The sequence below is a fragment of the Gymnoscopelus braueri genome, assembly GCF_963280865.1.
Source record: "Gymnoscopelus braueri genome assembly, chromosome: 17".
Classification (NCBI taxonomy): domain Eukaryota; kingdom Metazoa; phylum Chordata; class Actinopteri; order Myctophiformes; family Myctophidae; genus Gymnoscopelus; species Gymnoscopelus braueri.
In genome coordinates, this window is record NC_137617.1 from 1,805,715 (window position 1) to 1,818,569 (window position 12,855).

Genomic DNA, 12,855 nt, shown 5'->3' on the forward strand with positions numbered 1-12,855 from the left:
TCTGACTTATTTTTGCCCAGGGTCGAATAGTCCAAAGAATTGATTAGCTAACAGAAGGTATTTAGTTTTGCTGTCATTTCTGGTTGCCCATGCACCTCTGTATACTGGTTGTTGATGGCACATGGCAGGTCACAACGTATGGGTCAAGCTTTAAACCATAGCTCACATCTACTGTGTGTGTGTGTGTGTGTGTGTGTGTGTGTGTGTGTGTGTGTGTGTGTGTGTGTGTGTGTGTGTGTGTGTGTGTGTGTGTGTGTGTGTGTGTGTGTGTGTGTGTGTGTGTGTGTGTGTGTGTGTGTGTGTGAACAATCTTCCATACATTTATAGACTCAGGGGAGTCCCTGCTAGGTGCTTGACTGTATTACTATATATAGGGGAGACAATGAGTTTCATCCTGGCATTTGCCAAGGCACCAAGAAATGCCAGTCAAAGCGAAGACTGGCCAATCACATAGCGTGTCCTCGCCGGACATGCTTGCAGAAGCTCTTTTCTTGGGTAATGAAGTCAAAGACGTTGGCTGCCATGTTAATTGTGTCAAAATTGGCCACTGATACCCCAAACTACATAGTGCTGCTTTAATTCATGTGTCTCCTATAAATATATCTCCTTATATATCTATTAAATATTCGAGGTTCAATGTGGTTCTTTATCGTTACATCATGTGCATATATGGTACATAAGAGAGTAAAGCGTATTTTTGACGGCTTCCTTCAGACAATTTTGCAGTATAGGTAATAATTGAACTATTGATATTAACTTACAGTATTTCGTGTACAGTAGGCTACAGACTGACTGCTTCTTTTCATGTCTATAGTGTGGTGAAGGTTGACTCTACGCGCCATTTGGCCAAATGGAAGTATCGCCCAAGCACTACGACCCAACTTTAACCACGTAAGCCATTGTGTTTTAAGTTGCTTGATTCAATATTTAGATATTTGATATTCATTAGATCACGCTCCCCTCATACAAACCCATTGAACTTCAAACTCTATTTTAACCATGTTGGACACATTGAAAACACACGTCCCTAGTTCTGGTGACTGATATTGTCCTTCTAATGTGAGAAGGGGCCGTGTTTTTTCCACATTTCTTTTTTTATTAATTTGTTAAAAAAAAAAAAAAAAAAAAAAAAAAATGTAACTAGAAAGTACTGTTCCTGAAGAAACGGTGTGGGATCGCTAAGACTGTTGCTGGTATTGAGTATTGATAGTGTTAGTAGTGTTAAAGGTTTGACATTTTTAAGGTTTGAAAGTGTTGAAAGGGTTGAAAGGTTTGAAAGGTTTGAAAGGTTTGAAAGGTTTGAAAGGTTTGAAAGGTTTGAAAGGTTCTAAAGGTTCTAAAGGTTTGAAAGATGTGAAAGTTTTTAAAGGTTCTAAAGGTTTGAAAGGTTCTAAAGGTTTGAAAGATGTGAAATGTTCTAAAGGTTTGAAAGGTTCTAAAGGTTTGAAAGGTTTGAAAGGTTTGAAAGGTTTGAAAGATGTGAAAGGTTCTAAAGGTTTGAAAGGTTCTAAAGGTTCTAAGGTTTGAAAGATGTGAAATGTTCTAAAGGTTTGAAAGGTTTGAAAGGTTTGAAATGTTTGAAAGGTTCTAAAGGTTTGAAAGGTTCTAAAGGTTTTAAAGGTTCTAAAGGTTCTAAAGGTTTGCGGTTCTAAAGGTTTTAAAAGTGTTAAAGGTTTGTAGTTTTTTAGGGTAAAACAGTGATGGCTAGGGTCTAAGTGGTGGTTGCTAGGGTAAAACAGGTGGTTGCTAGGTTAAAACAGGTGGTTGATATGGTCTAATAAGCAGTTTCTAGGGTCTAATAGGCGGTTGCTAGGGTCTAAGTGGTGGTTGCTAGGGTAAAACAGGTGGTTGCTAGGTTAAAACAGGTGGTTGCTATGGTAAACAGGTGGTTGCTAGGGTCTAATAGGGGGTTGCTAAGGTCTAATATGCAGTTTATATGGTCTAATATTCGGTTGCTAGGGTACAAAAGGTGGTTGCTAGGGTAAAACGGTGGTTGCTAGGGTCTAATAGGCTGTTGCTAGGGTATAATAGGTGGTTGCTAGGCTTTAATATGGTGTTGATATGGTCTAATAAGCAGTTGCTAGGCTCCACTGTAGCTAAATGGCATTTCCCCATTGAAATGAATAGGATTTTATAAGCAATTAAAAGTGAAATATCTCTAAAAGTAAAATTGTTTAAAAAAAATCAAATGGTAGCCGATATGTCCTAAGTAGGCCGAACGTTATAGAGTTGGAACAGAGTTTCTAGCTAAAAGTATGAATTTCCCCATTGAAATGAATGGGATCATTGCACCGCGCAGGCGCGCACTGCCGTGTTTACAACACTCTCCGCTCATTCCTCTATTTTAAGAGTCCGAGACCAGACTGACTAAAGTACCCAAACTTAAACTAGCTCCACACATCCCTGGATCATTACTCATATGCCCTGACATCTCAGCTCTCACACTCTCTCTCTCTCTTCTCTCTCTCTCTCTCTCTCTCTCTCTCTCTCTCTCTCTCTCTCTCTCTCTCTCTCTCTCTCTCTCTCTCTCTCTCTCTCTCTCTCTCTCTCTCTCTTTCTCTCTCTCTCTCTCTCTCTCAGTGGTGTAAAGTAACTAAGTACATTTACTCAAATACTGTACTTAAGTAATATTTTGAGGTACTTTTACTTTACTGGAGTATTTCCAATTGTCTATACTTTTACTTCTACTCCACTACATCTCAGAGGCAAATATTGTTTTTTTACTCCACTACAATTATTTGAAAACTTTAGTTACTAGTTACTTTTCAGATATAAATTACTATATTATAAAACACACATTAACCACTTTAGCCCTATTTTATACATGGGCTATTTGAAAATAGCCGATCTACAAGCTCACAACGCGTCGCATCGCGTTGTGAGCTTGTAGATCTGCTATTTTCAAACAATAAGTACTTTTATTTTTTGTACTTTTAAGTACATTTGGATACCAATACTTTTGTACTTTTTACTCAAGTGCATTTGTTTTAATTACTTTTACTTGAGTAAAACATTTGAGTACTTTTTCCACCACTGCTCTCTCTCTCTGCCAGTCATCTGATGTGACACGCAAAAAAAAAAAGAAAAGGGGGGGGGGGGGGGTCCCAGAGACCCCCGGTGTCAAGTATGAAACAGGTTCCAGTCACAGAGCAGAGTTCAGTTTGTCACCAGGACACACAGAGAGAGAAACACACACATAGGACACACACAGTTCATATGGTCTGGGAGTCGCTCGCTGCCACCTCGTCGTCTACTATATATATACCGGCCTGTCAGACTTGTTGAACTTTCGAGGGGCAACCTTTCAGCCAGCTTCCCGTTCACTTTCCGTTCCATTTCCTTTCCCTGTTTCTTTGATTTTCCTTTCCCCCCCCAAAAAGGGCTGTTTGGGAACCAGAGAGTCAGCATGCAGTCGTGTGCACGCTGTGGGTTCGTGGTCTACCCGGCCGAGAAGATCAACTGCATCGACCAGGTGAGACCCGAGTGGGGCTGTCACGATTTACATGTTTAAAGGTAACACAAAGATTTACTTTGGTTAAAATAGGTGTTAAATAGCTCTATATTCTGATAGTACTCATTGCTATAGAGTGTTTGTTCAGTAAAGTCTCCCATGTCTCTCCAGCTCTTTATTAAACTCTCTCCTGATTGGCTTAAATGTTTTCACCTACCTGAAAATGTATTTATATTCTGTTTACTAAAGAGCTGTAGAGACCCCTGTGACCGAACAAACGCTCTGTAGCAATGATTACTATCAGAATATAGTACTTTAACCTTTAAAAATAATATATTTATATATATATATATATATATATATATATATATATATATATATATATATATAAATCACTTACCCTACCTTAAGTTGATGATTAATAGTCACACAAATAATTGCGATGAATTATTTAATCGTGTTTTTGGTATCGGGACATATGTTTTTAGGCTTCGTAATCAGACATTGCACAGGGCGGATATGACAAGCTAAATATACAAAGAAATTACTGACACAATTAATAATTTTATATTTTAAAAGTAAAAATAGCGGAAATTGCTGATCTACAAGCTTACAACGCGTCACAAAGTGTTGTAAAATCTGCTATTTCTGGAAAATAATGGAAATGTATGAACATTCTTCAACATGAAACGATTATGACGCAAAATTTAATTAAATAATTGCGATTATCTCAAATAATTGTGATTAGGCTGGTTTCATTCCAGAATGTAATGAAGACAGGGTTGGATTTGCTAGGAGGGGATGGGGTGTAAATCCATGCCTCTGCTTTTGATATCCCCCTTCTCGTCATAGTTTTTTTTAATGGCCGGTGGGGATATTTAAATTATTAAGTTTTAACTTAAGCCTGCTTATGATCAGACTGAATTAAATACATGTATTTCCTTTTGGGATATACAAGTCTGATATAGGTTTGAAATGTATGTTTGATAATATCACTATTTAACTATTTAATTCAAAATGTATGTTGAGATTATGTAAATTATTACTCAAAAGCCCAACAACACAGATAACAGCCACAAAAAAAAGCTATAATAACTATAATTGATACAGTATATTATGGGTTTTACTTTGTTAGAGTAGATATGTGTAGATGAAATGAAATTATAGATTAAGTAAGACACAAAATCTGGTCTTAAAGACTTCTTATTTCATCTTAGTAAACTCTATATTAAAGAACAAAATAAAACAAAAATAAACGATCAAAATGCTGATGCTAATATGATGACAGTGGAGCTATTCAAAGGCCTCCGTTACGTAACCATAAGACTGTCTCAGCAATGACTGCTACCAAATGCTATAGGTGCTGACTAAATGCTAGGTGGTTGTATTAAAGAAGCAGTTTATAGCATGATGCGACAATGTCAGAAAACACAATTTAATGCACTGAAGTTTATAAAAATGTTATTAAGCTGCATCTGTATAAAGCGCGACATGAGGAATATGTATAGCCACAGATTGAATACAAATGTTGGCAGGTGATAAGCGGTACAGTTCAATTGTTAGTCAAAGAAATCCATTATATTTTACAGTAGTTAAAGGGATAGTTCACCCCCAAAATGATTGGCTCATTCCTAAGCCAATAATTTGATGACCAGCAGCGGTTCCGGTAGGAGGCACAAAGTCTCTTTTTGATCTCCTACCGGAACCGCTGCCTACCAGTCCGCTGGTCATCAAATTATAGGCTTAGGAATGCGACAAAAACAAAAAAATATCCATGAATTCAAGTCTCCATGGGGTGACTAATCCATAGAACTATCCCTTTAAGATCAAGTTCTTGACATCTACTGCGATTTACACCGTATTCCACACATAACCCCAGAGTACCAACCTGACTATCTGACAGCATGTTTGACAAAAAAAAAGAAGAAACTCTCTGTTCCATGCTCCAGTCTCTTGAATGCATCTTCACACGGTGACTAGATTGGAGTCGTATCTCCTGAATTAGAGAGCTGACATTTGAACAGATGTCATATATGTCCCATATATCCGTCTTGATTATTATTATTATAATTTTTTTGCTTCTTTCAGAACTGGCACAAAGCATGTTTTCATTGCGATGTCTGTAAGATGGTGCTGACCGCAAACAACTTTGTCAGCCACAAGAAGAGACCATACTGTTCTGTGTGAGTATTATTTCCCCCCCAGTAACAGGGGTCTCCCCCCGTCTCTGAAATTGAAAGCGATGAAACTAAATACTAAAAAAACTGAAAAGAGCATGCAGTACAAAATTGGAACTGGAACACTATAAAAATGGGCTCTAGTGATTACCTGAAAATGTTTCTGTTTACTAAAGAGCTGTAGAGACCTGTTACTGAACAATCAGAATATAACTTTACATAACTAAATGCACCTTTAACTCTGAGCTATATAAGTACACATTGAGAGTTACAAATGGATAAATGATCATGATGATGACACATCGCAACAGCCCCTCCAAGCTGACTGTTCAGATGATTCATGTGTATAGATTTTACCCAGCATTTCATACCGTACATGTTTTATGGCTTTCTCTGGTGACCTCAGAAAAGCATGACGACTGAACAAAAACGATCATCATTTAAAATAATACATACCTATACAGTGTATAGGTATATGTTATTTTCATATCCTGACAGCAGGCTTTAAAACCCCTACAGGCACAACCCAAGGAACAACACCTTCACAAGTGTGTACGAGACGCCTATTAACATCAACGCAAAGAAGCAAAGCAAGGCCAGCAGTGAGGTAAGACAATCACAAGTGATAGAACTCGTTGAAGCTGACTTTACATTGATATTGAGGACAATGGGGGGAAATCTTATAGAGGCCGATTCTAGTAAGGCCTTCTAAGACTTCTTAGAGTCCTTCTTTTCTGAAAAACTTCAAATATTTATTAAAAAATTACAAAAAATGTGTGTTGCTATATACTGTACATAGCAATAAGAACCCCAAAAGGGGTTCCTGTCTTGAAAGGTATAGTTACAAATAGGGGTTCCCGCCCTAAATAATTTGTTGACTACTTCTGTTTCATTAATACTATTTTTGTTTCATTGTTATTATAAAAAATATTTTGTTTGAGTATAAGTCCTCTGCCACAAGCTCTGTTAGTTTTTGGAATGTACGAGTCGGGACACCCGACCCTCGCCTGGTAGCATGTTGAATTCTCTGGGATACCTCTACACATGATGTCACATGATAAAACACAACACCACCTCACTGACAGCATGAGAGAAGAGCATTGAGTCCCATGAGTCAAGGACGTTGTCTGTGAGTCATGTCACTGTCCGCTCAGTGACGGAAGCACGGCGCCCTTATCTCCATGACCGCATCGGGACATGCCAGGCTGGGTTTACAACAGGGCTGGGCGATGTTGATAAGATCCTATATCACAATATTGTCTAACAAATGCCTCTATCAATATTGTGACGATAATAAAAGTTAAAATAAAAGTTTTCTTTTAAATTGTTCTAAAATGGTCAACATTTCTGAAAATATCCGACTTACAAGCTCACAACGTGTTGCGATGTGACACTTTGTGAGCTGAAAACCTTATCACAATATTTCAATATCCCCGACAATATGTAGTCTCGTGTCACAATATCGATATTGTGAGCTTGTAGATTGGCTATTTTTGCTATTCATCGCAGGGCGAAGGATTTAGGGCTTAAGTGCTTAAGTGGGGACTTACATTTTTTCAAGACACAAGACTGTACGAAAGCGTAGACATGACCTTTGACCTGTCGTATGTTGTACTTGTAACTGATGTGTTGGTGTACGATTAGCAGCTTTAAGTTGTTTATTAATGTCTTTCAGTTCATCATTTAGGATCAGTTGGGGTCATTCTAAAATTTAGTTGACCTACAGCATGGTACACACACACACACACACACACACACACACACACACACACACACACACACACACACACACACACACACACACACACACACACACACACACACACACACACACACACACACAGAAAAAGAGGGCGGGAGGGAGGAAGAAAGAGAGAGGAGACAGAGAGAGAGAGAGAGAGAGAGAGAGAGAGAGAGAGAGAGAGAGAGAGAGAGAGAGAGAGAGAGAGAGAGAGAGAGAGAGAGAGAGAGAGAGAGAGAGAGAGAGAGAGAGAGAGAGAGAGAGAGAGAGAGAGAGAGAGAGAGAGAGAGAGAGAGAGAGAGAGAGAGAGAGAGAGAGAGGAGAGAGAGAGGAGACAGAGAGAGAGAGAGAGGTACAGGCAGCTCCTACAGCTACTGGGTCAATGGTGACTGCAGGGCTTTGGAATGGAGAGGGTCTTAGTTTATTTCAGTGCCTGACAGTGGCGTGACACCCCCCCCCCACACTTTATATGCTCCTGTGGGTTAAAATGATACCCCTTCCTCTCCCCTGCCCTCCCACCTGTTCCTGTCTGTCTCTCTGTCTGTCTCTCTGTCTGTGTCTGAGAGTGTGTGTGTGTGTGTGTGTGTGTGTGTGTGTGTGTGTGTGTGTGTGTGTGTGTGTGTGTGTGCGTGTGTGCGTGCGCGCGTGCGTGCGTGTATTTCTGAGTCCAGCCACGTGGTCAGGGGCGCCATGAGGGACAGAAAACCCGGAATGATTCAGAGCCTTGAGATATACAGGAGAACAGGCCAGAGATACCAGAGTAATAGACTCTGTATCTGACTCTGTATATGAAGCTCACCAATAATGCGCTTTTATCGAGTTCATTGTGTTCTAAGTGTTTTGGAGCATTTTGCCGCGTGTCACCAGTCAAAGCAGCTTGCAAGGAGCTGTGTTTACAAGTGACATTGTTCCCATACCTCAAACGGATGGCTGCGTGTTTTTAAAAGGATCCATGGCTAATAAGCCAAATATGCCTTAATACGTTATAATTGTCCTCTATAACTAAAATGAAAAAATGAAAAACACCTTAAATATTTTATTTATTTTAGAAATAGTTCATCTTTCACTCAATGGGGCAATGCCCGTTGCAAGTTGATGTCATTAGTCCTATGTAAGTGTAGCAAGTGAGTGATTAATGGGCACATAGATTTGAAAGTCTTATTTTCTTATGGTGTTTTAGTGTTTACCAGTGGTGTAAAGTAACTAAGTAGATTTACTTGTACTGTACTTAGCATTTCGGCCATTTGAAAATAGCCGATCAAGCTCACAATGTGTCACATTGTCAGCTTGTAGATCTGCTATTTTCAAAAGATTTTGATACATTTGAAAACTTGGAAAACGGGACATTCTGCATAATGAGTATACTTTCTACTTTTGGTACTTTAAGTACATTTTGATGCCAATACTTTTGTACTTTTACTCAAGTACATTTTTAATTCCAGACTTTTACAGAGTATTTAGTAAAACATTTGAGTACTTTTTCCACCACTGGTGTTTACACTGCTTTACTAGACAGAACATACAGTCAAAAGGACTGGGGAAGCGGTGTAATATTACACTGAACTGAGCATGGTATGGGACTCTGCCACCCTGCCAGCCTGGCTGTTACAGTGTGTGAACCATGTGTATCTAATATAGATCACCCATAAAAAGAGGACCTACTACTAACCTACTATGGTTGGTTCCACTGGGTCCTGCAACAAGACCATGTTTCACAAATCCACTTAAGCCCCATATACTTAAAGGGATAGTTCACCCCCAAAATGACTTTTTTTCTATCGATTAGTCACCCCATGGAGACTTGAATTAATGGATTTCTTGTTTGTTTTTATCGCATTCCTAAGCCAAATATTTGATGACCAGCGCACTGGTAGGCAGCGGTTCCTGTAGGAGACACAAAGGAGACTCTTTGTGTGTCCTACCGGAACAGCTGCCGGTCATCAAATTATTGGCTTAGGAATGTGACAAAAATATCCATGAATTCAAGTCTCCATGGGGTGACTAATCGATAGAAAAAAATACTATCCCTGTAACTGTGCGTCAAATTGTGAAAATAGGCAATCTACTAGCTCAAATGTAGAACTAGAAAATGTTGAAAACATGTGAACTTTTCTTAAAGGTAGGGTAAGTGATTTACTTTGGTTAAATGGTGTTAAATAGCTCTATATTCTGATAGTACTCATTGCTGTAGAGTGTTTGTTCAGTAAAAGGAGTCTCCCATGTCTCTCCAGCTCTTTAATAAACAGAATATGCATTTTCAGTGCTCTCTCCTGATTGGCCTAAAATGTGTCACCTACCTGAAAATGTACTATATTCTGTTTACTAAAGAGCTGGAGAGACCCCTGTGACCGAACAAACACTCTGTAGCAATGATTACTATCAGAATATAGTACTTTAACCTTTTTCACAAAAGATTACCAAAAAATATCACTTACACTACCTTTAAATGATTAAAAAGTGTGCCTATAATGACCCGCCCATAACAGGGACAACAGGTTGAAAGTGGCTACACTTTTTGGTCTTGGATTGTATGAGTTTAGGACACACTGATGATGAAACAAATACCCATGGTGGGAACACTGAGTGGGACAGAGTGTAGGGAAGACGGGAGCAAAATATCTGGTGAGATTAAAATCGTTGCAAAACAAATAGAACACTATCTTTGCTATTATTTTTGAACATTGATTATTTTATTTAAAAAAACTATACATGAATCGATATGAAATAAGCTAAGACACACTTCGTTCCGAGACCCTGCAGTCACCATGGACCCAGTAGCTGAAGAAGTAGCTGTTACCCCCCCCCCCCCCCCCTCTCTCTCTCTCTCTCTCTCTCTCTCGCACAGAACTCATGTACCACGATAGTCGGCCATTTCTTCTAATGCCACTCTACTAATATTAGGTTTGAACACATTTAGATCTTGTGGTTCAGTTCCGTATCATGGCTTTCCGCTCCGCTCTGCCACTGCTCCGTGCAGGTTGACTGGATGGGGAAATCTCTGGCTATGCAAAGATATTAATATCTGTGCTCAACATGTTAGCCTCTAATCTCTGTCATCTGTTCAGGTTGTCTGGTTCATTGATCATAGAGAAAGAACAAAAAAAGACTCAACATCCAAGGATGTATTGTACGTAGCACTCATCAACTTAAAACAAAAAAAAAAGGACAAGGACAGTTTCTCAATTTCAAAAATACATTTTGGGTAGACAAAAAACATTTCTGTCTAGTCGGCCTGATGCTCTGATAAAGGCCGAAATGTTAATATTTGTGTCTGGCCAAATTAAACTGGTGAATTTGAGGCACTGTCCCTGTCCTTATAGTTATAGTTGCGACCTGTCAGTGTGTTGTGCAGGAGGAGTAGGAGTCGGACAAAGGCTCTCCTCTTCGGTGGGGGCTCCTCACTGGCAGGTAAGCCAGTAGGATACAACAGCAGTGACAACATACAAATGTGTGTCTGGAGGAATCAATTTGCATAACAACATATATTGGGGAGAAAAAGGGGTTAAAAAGCTAAACAAACAAAAGCGTGAATGAGTGCTAAAATATTACATCCTTGGATGTTGAGTCTTTTTAAGTTCATGTGTTTTGGGTTCAGCACCACAAAATAGTTTATTTCTGGGAAGGTGCGACCAACTCCTCCATTGCAGGAATTATAGTGCTATTTGGTATTTGGGCTGTGAAATTGATCTATGTATTTTCAAAATCAAGCTAGCAGAGTTGGCTGTATGTGCAATGCAACACTTTCTGTCCATGTCAACGCAAAATGGATGTTTTTTTTGTGAGTGTCATTCATGTGTTTATGTTTATGTGCGAGTGTGCATGTATGCATCATTTGTGTATGATACTGTACCTGTGCAGCTGTATACGAGCGCTACAGTATACGTGCGCTGGCTTTTTTGGCTTACTGCTTAATGTCTTGTCATCTATATGTGCACCCGTGTAGCTGAAGTACCGCGAGGATGGCGAGCGCTTCATGTCTACCTTCCACGTTGACATGAGGTCCATGGAGCTGGAGAAGGCTCGCCTAGCCAAGCTGATGGCTAGCCAGGTGAGCTCCATAGAGCCCTTTAGAGACTTGAGGCAAGGAAAGCCATTGGTCATAAACACTGTCTCTCAACCAGCGGTCCACGGACCACTGATTACAGGAGGTGGTCCATGGGAAAATGTTTTTAAATGTTTTAAAATATATTGTAAATAAAGTAAATAATAAATAATGTTTAAATTATATTTCATAATCATTATCATCATCAAATGTAAGAAATGCTTTGAACTAATAGGCGTACTGCGGGATAAAAGCTTGAAATAAAGTAATGACTGGTAAGGGCTTTATATTTGTCGTGCGGCAAAAATAGCAGATCTACAAGCTCCCAATGCATCACAGTGTGATGCATTGGGAGCTTGTAGATCGGCTATTGGTGCGGAACACCGTCTCTCAACTAAGTATGAGTCTTACTTTAAGATCATTAATGTTAAATATTTATACTCTTAATTATTATTATTATTGTAATATTTATAAATGCATTAAATATGAATTTTGGGGTGGGGTGGCCATTCAGGACACAGGAGGCTCTTGTGTCATCTGGGAGGAAATTCTTTGAAGCAGCATTGTGCGATCTGTGTGATAATGTGTTTCATTGCGATGTAACGCTTGCTGGTTCTGTATGTGAATGTGCTGGCTGTCCATGTTGTCATTTCCTCTCCTTTCTAAGCATGTGGTCCAAATCCGGCTATAGACTCTTGTCTCAGCTCCTCCTAATGCTGTGTTCCACACTAGTGACGTCAAAGGAACAGGCTACATGTCATTTTCACTGGAAGCCAGTGACATGAAACTGACGCTGGGTGACGGGCGCGACACGCTCACAGTTGATCCGGCCTAAATGTTTTTCAGCGCATCAAACAATCCACTCCCCTTCTCTCTTTCCATAATTCCTGCTCTGTTCCATATTTACAGTGTAGCTTGAGCAACTCTTCAACGTCAAATCGGCAACAATGTAGCTGACCATGCTTGGACGTTTTGTAGCTTTGTCACCGCTAGTGTGAACGCAGCATCAGGCTTCGAGCTCCCCTCCCTGAGCTGCGCCTTGCTCTGAGCCAACACCCTGAGCCCTCCCTCTCTCTTTAAAATCTACTCACCCCCACGTACGTACCCGTACTTCTCTTGTCCTACTACCACGTTATGGTGGACATTTCCAGTGGAAGTTGACTTCCAGCTGCACTTCGGCCGAACAGCCGTCACAACGATCTGCATCCGTGCAGGAAGTAATAACCGATTTATTAAAACTACCTAAATATACCTCTTCACTTGTTGTGATGATAACAGAACTAAACATCCTTCGTGAAGAAAGTAATAGCTGATTCATTTAAACTACCTACCTCTTCACTTGTGATGATAACAGAACTAATTAGACGTCTTCCTTGCGAGAAGTAATAACTGAGTTATTCAAACTACCTCTTCGCTTGTGATGATAACAGAACTAAACATCCTG

At 39.6% G+C, this 12,855-nt stretch overlaps 1 protein-coding gene across 2 annotated transcripts in view; it reads left to right on the forward strand.

The window, feature by feature from the left end:
* The first annotated feature begins 3,198 nt into the window (after window positions 1-3,198).
* nrap (nebulin-related anchoring protein) overlaps window positions 3,199-12,855 on the forward strand; it is a 57,143-nt gene continuing 47,486 nt past the window's right edge. Inside the window, exons 1-4 of one of the 2 annotated variants that reach the window (XM_080455337.1) lie at window positions 3,199-3,472; window positions 5,540-5,634; window positions 6,148-6,235; window positions 11,313-11,417. In XM_080455337.1, coding sequence (XP_080311463.1) covers window positions 3,407-3,472; window positions 5,540-5,634; window positions 6,148-6,235; window positions 11,313-11,417 — 354 coding nt within the window. In that variant the 5' untranslated portion in view covers window positions 3,199-3,406. The remainder of the gene's footprint in view (window positions 3,473-5,539; window positions 5,635-6,147; window positions 6,236-11,312; window positions 11,418-12,855) is intronic. The other variant, XM_080455338.1, reaches the window with a different exon arrangement.